At 31.2% G+C, this 17,585-nt stretch overlaps 2 protein-coding genes and 1 pseudogene across 3 annotated transcripts; 2 read left to right on the top strand and 1 right to left on the bottom strand.

Moving 5' to 3' along the window:
- Positions 1-3,532: 3,532 nt before the first annotated feature.
- On the bottom strand, positions 3,533-6,782 carry LOC111275121 (Octicosapeptide/Phox/Bem1p family protein). Of its 2 annotated transcripts, XM_022860277.2 has the most exons (3): positions 6,645-6,782; positions 4,914-5,189; positions 3,533-4,825 (listed from the first exon to the last, which is right to left on the bottom strand). In XM_022860277.2, the coding sequence occupies exons 2-3, from the start codon at positions 5,158-5,160 to the stop codon at positions 3,792-3,794; spliced, it is 1,281 nt and encodes a 426-aa protein (XP_022716012.1). In that variant the 5' UTR covers positions 5,161-5,189; positions 6,645-6,782; the 3' UTR covers positions 3,533-3,791. The 2 variants fall into 2 exon arrangements, with proteins under 2 accessions (XP_022716012.1, XP_089611409.1); XM_089755283.1 differs by lacking the exon at positions 6,645-6,782 and having other exon boundaries at positions 4,914-5,564.
- Positions 6,783-11,328: 4,546 nt separating this feature from the next.
- LOC111275119 (equilibrative nucleotide transporter 3-like) lies at positions 11,329-14,842 on the top strand. The gene is made up of 9 exons (XM_022860272.2): positions 11,329-12,001; positions 12,118-12,222; positions 12,559-12,714; positions 12,828-12,971; positions 13,079-13,184; positions 13,373-13,548; positions 13,630-13,790; positions 14,182-14,440; positions 14,567-14,842. Exons 1-9 carry the CDS (start codon positions 11,960-11,962, stop codon positions 14,678-14,680), a joined length of 1,263 nt encoding a protein of 420 aa, XP_022716007.1. The 5' UTR covers positions 11,329-11,959; the 3' UTR covers positions 14,681-14,842.
- A 143-nt stretch (positions 14,843-14,985) lies between these two features.
- On the top strand, positions 14,986-17,258 carry LOC149511340 (uncharacterized; annotated as a pseudogene).
- The last annotated feature ends 327 nt before the right edge of the window (positions 17,259-17,585 follow it).

The following is a 17,585-nucleotide window of genomic DNA, read 5'->3' as shown; positions in this document are numbered from 1 at the left end:
ATTATTCAAATTATAATTACAAATCAAATTAATTTAGAGATTTTTTTTAATTAAAATTTTGAAATATAGATTTTATCCGATTAATTTTAATTTTTACCAAGTAACCTTATTTTATAAATTATTTAATTATGAAAATCTTTCAACATGATTAAAGACTATAACGATTAAGTTTATTAAAAAACTCATTATATTCTTTTATCTTAATTTGTATCCAATAAAAATTATTTTTAAAAATTACATAAAATATTGAAAATTCAAATAGTATTTTTATGTTAAATCTCTAAATAATAGGATTTATATCCATCTCAACTCTAACTATCAATTTTATATTTAAAAAAAAATAAGAAATTTGATTTAATTTTTATTACTTATTATATCCTTTTAGTTTTTTAAAATATCAAGTTGAAAATTATCTATTCAATTTTAAATATCATCCAAGATTATAAATATAATGTGTTATATCACTTTCTTTTTTTTTTTTTTGATTTGCAACTTTGTGGAATTAAGTTGCTATTACAATTTACTTTTTTGGCTTTTTTCAAGATATATTATGTTACTGTTGCAAGTTTGTTCTTATGAAAATTAATATTTTTTTAATTTATTTTTCTTTTTTTCATGCATCACCTAACACTTTTCATATTTTGTACAATAATTTGAATAAGATTAAAAAAGTGAAAGTATGTCTATATATTTTTATTATTTAATTCATCATTCAAAAATATATATATGTTTTTGTTATTTTAAGAAAGACATGTAATTTATATTTATTTGATATAAATTTTAAGAGTATAAATATTATTGCAAATAAAGATGATGCGTTATTTTCTTCTTGCTTTTTTAAAAAAATTTATTTTTTATGAAAACTTAGTGAGATAGAAAATTTTTTATATATTATAAATTTTAAAATTTTGAATATAATTTTAAAAAGAATACTAATTTATATGTATATACACATGAAATAAGTAAAAATATTCCGTATATCACACAAATCACAATCTAGTTAAGGTATAAAATAATGACTTTATTAATATAATACATATATAAATATAAAATTAAATATAATATAAAATATATGCTTTTATATATTCACGAAATGACTTAGGGCCAAGAACCCTAAATCTATTTTTGACTCATTTTTGCTTTTTATAAAAAAATCGATCCGATTTGATTTGATATCGATTTTAACAAAAACATTCATATCGAATCAAAATAAATCGAAACATATCGAATACTAATTGTTTTGTTATCCTTATCAAACGGCTCTTTTGTTGTAAATTTGAGCTAATTAAAAAACACAAAAAAATGAAAGAAAATACACATAGGGATACATGGACATTTCTATTAATATTATGTTCTTACAAAATTTATCTAATAAAAATAATAAATGAAAAAAAGTAGAAAGAAATTTATTTTAAAAAAACCAAAAAATTGCATCTGATCTATTTAAATCTATCGAATATAAATTATTTTGACATCTCTATTTATCGGCTTCTTTTGTTGCAAAGCTTATATAATTAAAAAAATGAAAGAAAAAAAGGAAAAGAAGAAAGGAAAGAAATATAAAATGCCATGTTAATACCTTGAATGAGAGTCAAACAAAATGTAAAATGAGTAGAATTTATATAATGAATGGATGGATTACATCTTAATTATTTATAAATATAGTATTTTTATTAAATTAAGATATTAAATAATAAATAATTAATATAATACATAAATATAAAATAAAATAAAATAATTATTTAAAAAATTTTTTAAAAAAAAGAAAACAAATAACTTAATACGTTACATACTTTTTGTATCAAATGGATAAGAAAAAAATTTTAAAATATTTAAAGTATTCATTAAATATAGAAAAAAAAAAAAAAAAAAGAAGTGAACTCACACATACCATCAACATCAGAAGGGTCCTATACAATAAAATAAAGTTTTTTTGAAAAAGAAAAAAATGAAAAAAAATGGTATAAAGTGGATTCTACCTTAAAAAAATCTTTAAAAATTATTAATTAAATATTTTTTAAAAATTAGAAAAATAAAATAAAACAAAATAAGAGGGGAAAAAAAAAGATGGAAGAGAGAAAGTGACATGTAGCATTTTAAGAATGAACTACTATTAATCGTACATGAGTAACTGATAGATGGATACTACATTAAAATTCTTTTAGGTTATAATAAGATTTCATTTTTAAGGAGCACTCTTGTTTGCTTAGAACTTATGAGGTTCACATTTTTTATTTGGATCAATGGAATTCAATAAGTTTTACATATCTCCAAAATATATAAATGATTTTATTTTAAAAAGATATATAACTGATTTATCCGAACGGAAAATATCTCCATTTTATAAAATAAATTTATTAAATTAAAAAAAAAAAAAAACTGAACACTTCAGGTTTTTTCGTTTCTTTTCTGGAACTTAATTTCCACAATATGTAGGGTATGATACATAGTATTCTAACCAGATGCTCAATTCAGCAACAGGTGAAAAGTGAAAACTGTATGGACCATTTCTAGTAAAAGAAAAATCAGCGTACTTAAGTCCCTTGGAGCTAAAACTATTAGTACCTCTCCGACCAAATTTATTGCAACCCAAAAACAATATAGACAGAAGCATTAATGCAATAGTCGGACACCTTCTGCATGAAACTTATGGAAATGGACCAACCGCTAATAAAATTCTGTTCCAATCTTGTTGAGCCTGCTAATCTTTCTCGCCCAACCAATCGACCAGACACACTAAATATGTTAACTATATATGTTACTTTGGACCAAGGGGAAATCAGCAATTTGGACCACCCTAAGCCAGTAAGCCTGGTCCTCACTCCTTGGGGAGACTGGATTTACATAGGGAATGCCCCTTTCTATTTTTGGCAGACAAATAAATCAAGTCCCATTACAAATTTACAATAAGAACGTGGTCAACAAAAAGTAGCTGTAGCATATGTTACGTTATATGAAGTAAAAATGGTTCAGATATGAAAGCAGGAGCGAGTTGCCTACCCAGGCCCCCGCCCCCAACAAATTGAGTTAAGCCATTGGGCTTTAATTGCGTACACTGATGGTGCTCAATTCATTCATGTGACTATCCAATCTAAATCCGAAATAAAGAGCCCATGGCCTGAACTTGGAAGACCGATCGACCCAAGTTCACTGCTTAACGACCTATGAAGCTTGTTTTTGTTTCCTACAGGCTACATCTACATACAAGATCGAAATTTTGGCGTCACTACCAACAGCTACCAATCAACTTTTGCTAAGGATTTGAATATTTGTGATGGTTATATTATGCACCATTTCCCACTGCAAACCATGGATATGAAAAGATATAAGATTCAAAACGCCCAGTGCTAATTTTCCCGAATTAGGAGTTTATTTGGTTATAAAATTTATGAATAATTTTTTAAAATAATGAGATAATATACTTTTTTTTTTTTTGTAAATTAAGAAATTTTTAGATTTAAGTAGAATTTTTACATATAACGTTAGTTGATATATAATCCTACTGAAATTTAATAAAACAACCAACAAGACATAAAAACTAAAACATCATTATACTTGCAAACCAAACACTACTATAAGTATATTTAGAGCAAGCCTTGTGATTTGTATACACTTTTGTTTCAAAAAACAAACCCCCATTCACAGTTTTAATCACACCAAAAGACCTTCCAACAGCCAAAAGCAACGGATGACAAATCCACTTATCACTCTTTTAACATCCAATTCACGATATTCATCAAATCAACCATAACAAAATTACCATGCCATTATTTCCATATATAAACCAACACTTACTGGCCTGATTGAGAGATCCGACCCGGTGTCATATCCGACCCACTTCTACCCAATTCCTCCCCACCCGGCACCACCATTCCTGGGTAAACTGGCACCGGACCCGTATTTCTAACTCCATAATACACTGGTTGCTTCACACCATCAGGACCCACTCTTAATGCCGGGTCATAAGGATCCACGGGCGCAACTGGCCTATATACTTGACCAACACCAGGAACAGGCTGATGATACCCAACGGGTACTTGACCAGTTGAAATTGGATACTGCTGGTGCTGGACATATTGTGCCCGGATTTGAACGGGTTGAACCTGAGGGTTTCCGGGTTGAACAGGACCAGGAACATAATAAACGGGTATTTGCTGTACGGCTGGAGTAGAATAATGAGACTCTTGAACATAATGCCACATAGGAGTACCCGAATATGCCGTTGGCTGCGAAACAGGTTGCTCCACAAAAGTCTCCGTTTGATTCAATTTTGACTCCAAAACCGGTTCGGGGTTATCCGGTTTAGTCTTAACAGGTGGGAGATCAGGCATTGAAGGTACAATAGGAGCTGCTGATGAGGTGGAACAAAAGGGAGAAGAAGAAACAACCATGGCAGGAGAACCCGGGTCCGAAACCGAGACATTTTCATGCAAAAGCTGTCGGGTTCTTAATTTGGGGTCACGTGGTTGGGCCTCATCGGAGTTATCCAGCCCAAACAGATAATCAGGTACTTCCGACACAATCGAGGAAGCCTCGGAACGGCCACGTTCGAGCCCAGAAACGTTGGCCCCACTATTAAGCGCGTCTAAGAACCAGTGTTCACGATTAACCGAACCGTCCAAAAGTGAGCTGATGCTACTGGCTCGTGAGTCATCCCCTTTGGAGAACAGAAAAAGTCGCAGCCGAGCTAGCCGAGGGTTATGATTCTGTGCTAACCGATCGTATTCTTCCATCATGTTTTCAAGATCTTCATCGGTAGTCACTGAAATCAACGCGTCAAGATCCTCATTTGGAAGCTGATACTTAACACTCACGTTGCCAATTCCTAATCAGAAAAGAAAACAAGATCAGAATAAACGTGTTCATAAAATATTGAAAAAAGATTTTTTTTTTTTTGTAATTTTTTGGATTGCCTGAGAGTTTGGAGAGCTTGGTGAGGAAAGCTGAGAAAGAGGTGGAGCGATGGACGGCAACGATGCGTGTATCACCGCTAACGTAACGGAGCTGATTATCATGCGGACGAGGGAGGATCTTCCCACCGAAACTGCACATGAACCGTACGCGTGTATGGGCATCGTGGGGAGCATGGTGTTCGGAGCGTGGAGAGGACGCGACGGAATCGGTGGTGGAGTCTAGCTCGGAGAGGTGGTGCGATGACATGTTTGTTGGGGGGTGATAGCTACCTGTTGCTGTTAGAGAAAGGCTAAAAAAGTAAGACAGGAAAAAAAGAAAGGTTTTTTATTATGTTGGATTCTCCGTTGAAGATTGTTGCTTTCTGTCCAAAGAATGTCTGCGTCTGAACTCTGGGTGAATTAGGGGAAGCGGCTGTGACAAATCAGATAAGACAGACGAATGTGGACCGTTGATTTTTTTTTGTCTTTTCTATGGTCCTACAAGAATTGGCCCACATGATGTGGATAAAAGGAGGTGATTGTTGCGTGATTGCCTTGCTGAACAGGGCACAGCGAATACCAATCGTTTTCAGTTTTGAAGCCGGCGGTGGTGGGCCGCGGGATTAGAGTGGGATATTAAAGAAAAAATTGTTTGTGGTGGGCTTCCTTTGTATAATCTGGTACATAAAATGGCAAAGTTGAAATATAAAAATTGTAGAATGACTCTACTGCTAAGCCACTGATCCTTTAATAATGATTTATGAGTTAGTTACTACCAACTGTTAATTTTGATTAAAAAATCATTTAATAGCAATGCTTTGACCAACGGTTGTGTAATTAGTAAAATACTGAATTTTAATTTTAATGATTAAAATTCAATTCTTATAATCTTAAATATGAAAAAAAAAAAATATTGAGATGTTGATTAGAAACCTCAATTATTGGATTTTTGGAGGGAAAAAGCCAAAAAGCAACAAAAATCAGTAAAATTTTGTAATAGACTCGGTTTTATTAAAATTGTTGTAGTTTTTTTAAGTACAAATATAATCTATATAAGTATTAAATTAACAAAACTAGAAGTAGTATGGTCTCGTCTCTTCTAAGTCTTAAAGTTTTGAACTAATGAAATATTAGGATCATCGGAATACTCAAACCAGCGAATTTTCTCATCTTGATTGCAATTTGTTGGTGCCAAATAAAAAAAACAAGTCTAACTTCGACTTTTCTGTAAGTAATTTTATGGACCCACCTTTCACCTGCCCAATTATGTCACCAACGATGATGACACAAAGATTCTGGACACTCAGACATGGAAGATGAAACCCAATAGACCTGGCTCTGGCTGGCCCCGGTTAGCAACGGGGACTCATCTTGAGAGCCGTAAAATCAAAATCTAAAACAGAGACGAATAATAATAACCAAAATCTTCACTTTTTTTCAGGCAAATAGCAAGATATTCGTGACTCTTATATCTAGGCAAGACAACAATAAGGAAAACAACAGCAACAAAGATTTATTAAACTAAGAGGCTCTCGATGCTCTCATCTTTTTCCAGCCCAAATGCCACTACCAATCTGACCATATGGCAACAAAAGTATTCTCATCTCATCGTCAATGATCAAACTTGAATTTCTATAAGCAAGCAGATGAGTACATGACAGAAATATTAAATACCCACTACCCATCAAAGATTAAAAAAAGAAGAAATCGTTTCAAACACCAAATGAAATTGAATATAAAGATCAAACTTACCAGTTATAAATAAATTTCTGATGATTTCTGCTTTGAATTAAATTGAGGAAGAAAATAGCCCAGCAGCAGCAGCAAGTCTTGATTCTCAGTCTCCTCTCACCCAGAGAATGGAGTTGGAGCCTGGAAAGCTAGATGTTAGGTATGGGAGTTGAATCATGTAGGGGCAGCTACATCTGATGTGGGTCCATGCATGGGGCCCGGATGTCACTGTCTGAGTGTAAGCATCAACGTGGCCACCAGTCAGCCCTTTTTGTCCCTCAGCTAATGCTACGCTCACTGACTTTCTTGTAAATTTCTCCACTGCCCAATCATATCACCTTACTTAAAAGTTGCCCAAGGTCAGTTTAGACTTGATACTGCTACCGTTAGATAATATGTGCTGATTTTAACGAGAAAAGGTATTTGAAATTTAATTATTACCATAGTCTATCATTGATGGTTATCGTTTATAATTTTATATATGTATATATATGCAAGACTTCTTATTCTTCTACACATTTATTCATTGGTGAAAATAAACTGTCAAAAGCGAATTATTATAATGTTCATACATAATTCTTTTTAGATAGTGCTATAAAACAAAGTATATACTTGTAGATTAATTCAAAAAATAATACTAATTAATTAAAAAATTAAAGTTGTTGACTGCCGTCAATGCATTAAATAAACACTTTTTCTTTAGCAAGTTGATGAAATTCTTGCTATTAATACCAGCAAAGGATGAGCACTAGTTGAGTATGATCGAATAAATTGATTGAAATCGACTTCATTCTATTAAATTATTTTGAGCGGTTATGATATCATTCAATATATTAATACATATCACTTTTTAAAATTAAAAAAAAAAATTTCGAATGGTTTTCCCCCACCTGTTTCAACAAGTTATAAGTTAAATCAAAATATTAGTATTTTGTTATTGGCAAGTTGGGGACCATTGATAGGACGTCTATCTTTATATCTAGTTTGGTCGGTGACTAAAATTCACTTGGAGACAAGGACTTCTACGCATATTGGCCTCTAAAGGTTGAAGAAAAAGGTGAACCTGTATTAAGCAATACATTAATAATAAGCCACTTGTTATTAAGACAACTATAATGGAAAGGCGTTTGGTTTTTGAAGAAAACTCGTTACTCTCATGAAGTAATTGAATTAAATTCTAAACTCCATGATATGTTTTTGTCTTTCTTTTCTTGTTGAAATGATGAGTATTACAATAATTCAAATTTCAAAATCATCAACGTCATGTGTTTTCTATTTGATACTCAGACGAAAAGGATAGCTATGAATTAATCCAAACCCAATTGTTTTGGTCTGGCCCAGGAAACTGAGAGCTGGTCCTTCCAAGTTCGACCACTCGCTTTGGGCTTTCACTGCTAATTTGGACAATGGTTAGAAGACATTAATTTTTTCCATGTATTCTTTCAACTTATCGTACAAAAAAAATTACCAGATACAATTAAATTGCATCAATCATTATTCGTATGAAAAAATTAGCAAAAAACCAAAATTTACGTATCACTTGGTTCGTCAATATGAAAGATTGAATGATTTTTTAAATATTTGAGATTATGATTGCTAAAATTTTAACCATAGGAGGATGAACAAAAAGTTTAACCATTTTGTTTTGTTAGAGAAAACTTGTGGTTGTTGAATCCTCTGGAATATTCAAAAGTCACCAAAAGAAGAAAACTTGTGGTTGTTGAATCCTCTTGGATATTCAAAAGTCACCAAAAGAAGACAGAAAACCATGCAATTCAAAAAGATGGATCATATTATGGACGTATCCTGATGAATTTTCTCGGGTTGTCTGTACGTTGTAGCTAGTAATTCTTAGTTGTGAAACTTCCCCATGTCACCATGGGCTAGTTCTCGAGGAAACAAAGAGTCAGATTCCTGAATGAATGCTTGAGAATCAGTGCAGCCAACTCAACTATTGCATCTAATCGCCTACGTTTGGTCCAGTTCTTATCACAATTCAAAGGTCATCATATGGCTTATGGTTTGCTTTTCACATTAATAAATTTCCACTCCTTTATCCCTCAATGCATATCCCGAGGTACACTTGAAGCCGATCATCCCTGACCCTAAGTTTCCTGATAAAAGAAAAAATGGTTGATGTTGGAACCTTTCTCATTTTCAGTTGAAAATACAAAAGCCATAATGTTGACAGCTAATATGTATCCTTTATATCGGGTCTTTGCATCTTTATTTTATATCTACAACGACTGTTGTTCACATTGGTTGGGCACTAAAAAATATGGCCAATCTTTTTGACTTCCTCATCCTTTGGATCGCCAAATTAGACTCTTAATAAATCTTTTCTGTCTGTTCATTGTCTTGCCGAACTATAAGTCAATCATCATTAATTCAAACCAAATTAGACTCTTAATAAATCTTTTCTGTCTGTCTATTGTCTTGCCGAAGTATAAGCCAATCATCATTAATTGACCCTTTTATTATATTATATTATACTATAATAGTAATTAAATAATAATTATCTTATATGAAAGCTAGTAAAATTTTTGGAAAGAAAAAAATAATTGTGAATGACATGAGGATAATATTAAATAATTATAATGTATTTATTATTTAATATTTTAAAATTGATTTAATTCGTTTTGATTTTGATCAAATTAATTATATTTATATTTAATAACTTAAAATTTTCTATCAATTAATTGATTTAATTTTAATCAAATTAATTACATTTACTTTAATACATTAAATCTCTCTCAATTAATTTTAATTCTTAATTTAATTTGATACGTGTTTGGATAGCCTAAGTTTTTGACGTGTATAATATTAAATAATTACAATGTATCCATTACTTAATATTTTAAATTTGATTTAATTTGATTTGATTTTCACCAAATTAATTGTATTTATATTTAATATTTTAAATTTCTCTATCAATTAATTTTAATTCTTAAATGATTTATTTTAATCAAATTAATTACATTACTTTAATACATTAAATCTCTCTCAATTAATTTTAATTATTAATTTAATTTGATTTTGATTAAATAAATTATATTTACTTTTAATCCTATATGTAAATATACAAAAGGCAAAAGCTAAAGTCTTCGACAAAAATAATTACCTAGAGTATAATAATTTTTTAATATGTGCATAACCTTGAATAATTATTATGTATCCATTATTTAATGTCATTAATTTGAGTTAATTTGATTTCATTGTGACAAAATTATATAAATTTATATTTAATAGCTTAAATTTCTCTATTAATTAATTTGATTATAATCAAATTAATTATATTTACTTTTAATAGATTATGTCTTTTTCAATTAATTTTAATTTTTAATTTAATTTAATTTTGCTTAAATTAATCAAATTTATTTTTAATAGCTTAAATCTTTCTTACTTAATTTTATTTGGAATTTTTTATTGGCTGTTAAATATTATCTAATAGGGGTTTAAGTAAAAGAAACAATAATACTTAATCACGCTTTAAAAGAACTATTCATGCTATTTATACCATATGTGTAACTTAAGTATAAGGTATTAAATGTCTATTTTGATATTTTAATTTTAATTTTATTATATATGTACTAAAACAGAAATTATTTGATATACTGGCAGTTTAATTTTTTACTTCATAAACAGAATTCAAATGATAACATATGTATTATTTCTTTTTTTAAATTAATTTTTTTAAATATATAAAGAAATCCTACTTGTGAAATTAAAAAATTTCATTGTTAGTGTATTTAATAATTTTTCATGTTAAAATACCTAAGATTAATGTTATTTTAAAGCAAATTTTATATATTATATTTTGTTATTTTTTATATTAAATAACTTTAAATATATAAATTTTAAATTATTCATAAATATAAAATTTTATTTTATAATTTTAAAAAATTATGTTATATATAAATTTATTGATATATAAATATATTATCATATAATATACCTATATCGTATATATCTCTATCGTACATGTATCACATGTATCACATCATATGCGTATTCAAGTATCAGTTTAACCAAATATTATAATAAAAAGTTTTTGTGACATTATAATTGAGTTGCACAATTTGAATATTTTATAACTTAATTATAAGTATAATCAAGAGATGAAAATCTTAAAATTTTCATGATCTTAACCTTATTCTCTTCATTCATAATAAAATGAAATTTCAATTTGCAAACCATTTTTTGGGTACATTTATGTCCATTATTTTTATTCATTGCTTTTTAATAAATTCGTCGTTATTATTCATGCGTATAAAACCTATTCCTAAACTGAACTTTAATGATAGTAAATAAATTTTTTTAATTAAAATTGAGTTATTGAAGTTACTTACAATACGCATTAATTTCATCCAAAAGAATTCTTTGGTAAGAAAGTAGCATTTGCATTTGATTTGTATGGGAAGAATCCGTTGTAAATAGAATCCTTCTTAAATTATTCCTAATCTTGTGTTGATTGCATTCTCCATTTTTATTGTGTTCATGATTCTGGATCCAGAAAAATATACCCTGGTAACAGCAATTCTCTATCTTGCCACGCAGCCACATATTCACCGGGACAACCTTTTTTGAACAAAAGATTCTTTCCATACACTGCACCTTTTTCTTCTCCATTCACTTACTCGTAGCTCTTTCTTTTTCAGCCTTAGTCTTCCATCCATCATAAATTGCAATGAATTTTCATTTCTTAAAAGCCCAAAGAATCTCTACATCTTTTTCCTTTCTGCTTTCCCCTTTCTAAATTCCATATCTCAGTCGCATCTTCTCTTCACACCTTGTATTCTACTCTGCCTTGTATTCCACTCTTCAGTGTTCACACTTCACACCCATCAGCTCTTTTTTCTTTTTTTGTTTTTTGTATTTTTTTATGTCAATATATTATATATATTTCCATTCTTGCATGTGGCCTTGCTGTTATTACTTTATATATTTCATATTTAATTATTATTTCTAGGTATTATAGCACTTCGTTTTCCTTTTAGGTAGTTTTATATTGCATTGACCATTCATTTATTGCAATATGTATATCCTTTTCATTTGATATATTTTTCTACTTGAAGAATACCCAGTTTTCATTATCACGGCAGAGTAATTCTTATCACCTTGACTTCTTACGTGCTCGCATTTTCAGATTGCATTCATTGGATGAGTAGTCAGTTCATTGAGAAAATTAAAACTATATACTTTTTTCTTTTTTGACAGAAACTTTCTGCAAATTGCAATATTTATTCACTTTTCAGTTTTTGTTTCTTTCTCTGTATTTGTTATAAGAAACCGTTTTCATTTCCTGAACTTTGATATCCGTTTTAGAGGAAACAGGCATGACTATTGCGGATGGAGGAGAGTTGCCTGCAAGGCTTGAGGTTTATGCTTTCTGTTTTGTTGTTTTTTCTTTTTCATTGGCAGTATCGGAGCTTAGGATTCCTCTTTAATTTAAATAAATGTAATATTCACTCAGTTTTCTGTGCAAATTAATCAGGGGAAATTTTGTGCCATGGTAGTTTGTTGGATTCTTGGATTTGGATCTCTTATCTCTTGGAATAGCATGCTGACAATTGGAGATTATTTTTACAATTTGTTCCCGGTTTGTAACCTACTCTTACTTTCTTTTTCATGTTGAAGATGGAAATCACTGTTGCTCAATTTAAATAAAATTCTCTACTTTATATGTGCAAGTTCTTCTCTTGAAAGTTTGAGTGCAGCCAAATTAGTTTTTTTGATGCCACAGCAAATAAAAAGTAGAGACAGAGTACTCTATTAATTACTTGACTTTGAGGACAAACAATTTCTTTGCTCCACCATTTATCTTGTGTCACCACTCCTAAGAATTGAATGTCACTGTTGTATAAATATATTTTATCAGAATCTCATTAAAAATGGGTTTATAAGATCAGTTAGTGATTTGCTTTTACACTTGAAGAATTACCATCCTTCAAGGGTGCTTACCCTTGTTTATCAACCATTTGCACTTGGAACAATGGCGATACTGGCATACAACGAATCAAGGATTGATACTAGACGGAGGAACATTATTGGATACTTGCTTTTCTTTGCAAGTACTTTCATGCTCATAGTGGTAAGTGCTCCAATATTTTATATCCAGTTCTTGATTTTCCATGTGCTCAATCCACTTGAATCTCCCACCACTGATTCAAAATAACCTCTATTTTGCCATAACTTTTATGACAGTTGGATTTAGCCACATCAGGGAGAGGAGGAATTGGACCTTTTATAGGTATATGTGCAATTGTAGGCTGTTTTGGAGTTGCAGATGCCCATGTTCAAGGTGGAATGGTTGGAGATTTATCTTTCATGCTCCCTGATTTCATCCAGGTCTGTTTTCTTTGACTTCTTTAATACTTTATTGCAACTTCTCATTTTTATCCCAAGGTTTTCAGCACTTGACTTAATCCTTAGTACTAGTTGGTTTTATGATCCAGTCCTTCTTTGCTGGTCTGGCTGCATCTGGGGCCTTAACCTCTGCTTTGAGGCTAATCACAAAAGCAGCATTTGAAAAGTCTGATAATGGTCTTCGTAAAGGAGCAAGTATGTGACTGTTATTTACTATTAGACAAACTACCTATTGCGAGTGAACTTCTAAATTTATGCATTTTTTTTACAAAGACATCCCTAGATTTGCTGTCTTCGGATGCAAAACTGTAAACAAAGTGAATGCTTTTCAGTTTTTATTGAAAACAATTTTCTTTTATTGACTCTTCTTTTCTTTTTGGCAGTGTTGTTTCTTGCTATTTCTACATTCTTTGAGTTTCTTTGCGTCCTGCTGTATGCATTTTTCTTCCCTAAATTGCCAATAGTGAAGTACTTCCGCTCAAAGGCAGCCTCAGAAGGATCAAAAACTGTTAAAGCTGATCTTGCAGCAGCTGGAATCCGAACAAAAGAAGACCAAGGAGTACTGCAACCTTCTGCTAGTGTCATATTTGTGAAACTTTTTTGACATTTCATAAACTAATAGTTTTTGGCATTTCGACAGCTTGAAGACAATGCTAAACAGAATGAGAGATTGAGCAACAAACAGTTATTCCTTCAGAATATAGATTACGGGCTTGACCTTTTTCTGATATACGTCTTAACATTGTCAATTTTCCCTGGGTTCTTATATGAAAACACTGGTGAACACAAGTTGGGTACATGGTAATTATTCATTTCTTGACTAGAATAAGTACAAATTGTATACTTTTTATGGTATTTGAAGATTTGTCTGCTCAGGATCAGACTGGTTTTGCCACCATTAATTTTTACTTTCTATATCCATAACAATTGCTATTTGGAAAAATGTTTCAACGGCCCATTGAACTTGGTCTTTACTGCATGATTCCCATCTGTTTGAAAGTTTTTATGGCACTAGCATTACATATAGATATGTGCACAATTTTATCTACTTGGAGTATTTATCCAAGTAATTGAATAGTTGTAAGCCCTTAAAGGCATTTGACTGTCAAGGAAAAACTTCCTTAGTAATTGTCTTCCTGGGTAATTGCTTTCTAAACTGAAGATAAATTCCTCTTATGATTGGAACTTTTAGGTATCCTCTTGTGCTGATAGCAGCTTACAATGTGTGGGATCTGATATCAAGATATCTTCCTCTAGTGAAATTCCTTAAGATAGAATCCAGGAAGGGCCTTATGATTGCAATACTTTCTCGTTTCTTACTGATCCCTGCTTTCTACTTCACTGCCAAGTATGGTGATCAGGGATGGATGATACTGCTTGTATCCTTCCTGGGATTAACAAATGGTCACCTCACGGTCTGTGTCATGACAGCAGCCCCTAAAGGTTACAAGGTTAGTCTTAGCATAGTCTTTGCAGTAAATCTTTTTTTTTTTTTTCTTTTACATGGTTGAAATCTGATACAAATCTTAGTATTCTCATTAATTTCTGATGAAAATTTATCCTTTTTCTTTTGGCAGGGACCTGAGCAAAATGCCTTAGGTAATTTACTAGTACTATGTTTACTAGCTGGCATATTTTCAGGTGTTGCTTTGGACTGGTTGTGGCTCATTGGTAAAAAGAATGCCTTCTAAAGATCCAAGTCTATCTTGTTATCCAATGAAAAAAGTTGTTCTTTCCTAACTGCAGAAGTGTTCAAGCTTGATAAAGGATAGAATTTTAGTTTGCCAGTCTTTCCTAACTGCAGAACTGTTCAAGCCAGTCTTTATAAATCATCATTTTAGTGTTTCCTACTACGCATCTATCCATTTTCCAATTTCCATACCCTTTTTCTATCATAACTGAAGTGACCAAGAAACTCAAGCTTTCTTATGCTTAAACCTAATTGAGACGACTAGTAATTTGCAGTTAGGTCTAGTCGTTGACTGAATGGTTCAAACTCTAATGTTGCAAATGAATAAGTTTTAAAGAGTTCCAGAAGTTGTAGCATAGACAGTGGGAAGATCCACCGATCCACGCAACTCATGATATAATCAAACAAAAATTTTGTCGATTTTTTTTCTCTACGTTCTTTTAACCATCAGGATCCTAGGAGAGAATATGAGGACTTAGACGTGGCTGCACCTGCAATTCTCTATGGAATAAAATTAGATCATAAGTGGCAAATTATAAATGCATTACAATCCAAGTCAACTAAATTAAGTAAAGCCCTTTCCACACCATCCTTTGTACTGCAACCTCAATTCAATTGGAATGTGCCCCTAAAGTATAGGTTAAAGATATACAAAATTAGTTATAATTCAGTTTTTCTTTGGATAGACGCAGTTAATTTTTACAGTTATAGTTTGATGGTAGCCATCATATCCGGCATTTCCATGAATCTTTCTTCTCATGCAAGTTTCCAATCATGCACAGAGGCTTTTCTTAAGAATCCAATTAACAGAAGATGCTTGAGAGTTCTTGAAGAAATCTCTCTGGCCATTTTAATCATATGAATATCAAAATGTTGCCTTCTAGCTCTAAATTTCTGAATGTTCTTTGCTTTATCTCCACTTCAACTTTACAATCCGATATCAAAAGGAAGGAATTAAACATCTATGAGCCTAACACCTCTGGTTTTTCTTCATCTTTCTTATTAGTTCTCTGAAGATGTCTTCTATTTTTTGCTTGTAAAATCATGGTATAGACCCGCACTTGTTTCTCATCAACTTTCATCTTCCTAGGTTTTTTTGTTACATTGTTCTGCTTTCGTTTTTAACGTAACACTGAATTTTTTGAAGTCATTAATCTTTGTACATTCTTCCTCTTTTCTCTTTGTTAATATTGATTTTCCATTTTGTTTTACATACCAAGAGAGAGGAAAAGCATCATTCTTGGTTTTCCAATCTGAAAAACCATTCCTTTCAATTTTGATTATTCATAAACTTCAACCGGTAGTCCATCAATATTTTTAGATGCCAAAGACTGATACAAAACCCAGTCCGATTGTTGCTTATCACAAAGAACCTATTCCAGTGGCATGGGCAAAACGTTAAATTGGCTGGACCAAATGAAATTTTGATGGATCTTGCAAAGCTAGAGGACAAGCTAGTATTGGAGGGGTATTCAGGAACCACAAGGCTGAATTCCTACTTGGTTATGCTGAATCTATAGGAAGAACAACTAGAACTATTGCAGAACTAGCCGTACTGCGAAGAGGCCTTGAGTTGGTTTTGGAAAATGGTTCGACTGATGCATGGCTTGAAGGTGATGCCAAGACATTGGTCGATATCATTATCAAGAGGAGGCAGGTTAAATGTGCCGAATTACAAAGACATGTTAGTCACATAAACTTGATTTCCGGAGCTGAACAATTGTATTGTGACTCATATCCATAGGGAAGGCAATAGAGCTGCTGATAAAATTGCCTAAAATAGGACATCAGCTGGAGAAACCACAAAATTGGTGGCACATTCCTCCAAATGAAGTTCTACATGTTGTGCATGAAGATGCAGAGGATAAGATCATTCCTCGCAGAAGATAAGCAGATTTTAGTTATATATATATAGTAAATGTAATTATTTTTGTTATTCATCTCCTAGACTATTTTTCTTCTTCTTCACTGATATTCTTAAACTAGGCATATTCATCTCCTTTTCCACATGTAACTTTACTATATATCCAATCAAGGAACCTTGCACTTTTTGCATTAATCCTGCAAAATTAAAAGCAGGTGTTAAACATCAAAGTAACACATTAGTTATAAAAACTATAGGCTTCCCTCCTTTATGGAAGATTGAAATGCCCTTTTATTAAAAGAGGTAAAAAGCTGGTCAATGGAAGTATGCTAACAACAGAAAATTATCATAGTTCTACCATTTGACCGACCAATCAAGTGGTCCCTACTGAGAGCCTGAACTTCAGATAAATCTTTTATTTATACTACTATCTATAAAAAGAGTCTCGGCTTAAAGACAGATTTTTTTTTTTTTTAAAGTGATTTAGTGGGTTTTGAGATGTTAGGGATTATGGATAAGCTTTTTACACATGATAATTACTATTTTTTTGGATTTAGTGGGTTTTGATGTGTGATAATATGAGTTGTTTTATAAGTTAGATTTTTAAAAAGTTTATTACTGTATAAGTTTTTTACATATAATAGCTGTCTATTTTTTTAGATTTAATAAGTTTTTAGATATGAGAAAATAAGACATGCTTTTTTAGTTGAATTTTGTTTGAGAGAGTCTGTTTTTGTATATATATTTGTTTCATCCCTTTGTTTTATTTGGTACAAAAAACAAAATTATAATATTAACTTTTAATTTCTCACTAAATTATAATTTTTTATTTCATATATAAATACAAATATAATACATTTAAATATATTTAATTCTATCCTTATAATACGCTGTAAAAAATTATTGACCTCAACGAATTCCAAGCGAAACGGGATTAGTTTACTAGTAAACTATAAAAAGAACATCATGGTAAACCAGACCGTGAAGTCGGTAGTTGGATGTTGGGGGGTTAAATGTAGTACAAGATTGAAGATTCCAGTAC

This window comes from Durio zibethinus, chromosome 26 (assembly GCF_047325235.1).
Source record: "Durio zibethinus cultivar Kanyao isolate XHJ-2024 chromosome 26, ASM4732523v1, whole genome shotgun sequence".
NCBI lineage: Eukaryota > Viridiplantae > Streptophyta > Magnoliopsida > Malvales > Malvaceae > Durio > Durio zibethinus.
Note: the sequence above shows the minus strand (reverse complement) of the source record. Positions and strands in the feature narration are given on the sequence as shown.

Bases quoted from the DNA above. Each gene is read 5' to 3' on its own strand.
- LOC111275121 (XM_022860277.2), bottom strand. From the start codon at position 5,160: ATGTCATCGCACCACCTCTCCGAGCTAGACTCCACCACCGATTCCGTC. The intron at 4,826-4,913 runs GCAATCCAAAAA...TTTTCTGATTAG, and splicing joins CAAGCTCTCCAAACTCTCAG to GAATTGGCAACGTGAGTGTT.
- LOC111275119 (XM_022860272.2), top strand. From the start codon at position 11,960: ATGACTATTGCGGATGGAGGAGAGTTGCCTGCAAGGCTTGAG. The intron at 12,972-13,078 runs GTCTGTTTTCTT...TTTATGATCCAG, and splicing joins TGCTCCCTGATTTCATCCAG to TCCTTCTTTGCTGGTCTGGC. The intron at 13,549-13,629 runs GTACTGCAACCT...GCATTTCGACAG, and splicing joins GAACAAAAGAAGACCAAGGA to CTTGAAGACAATGCTAAACA.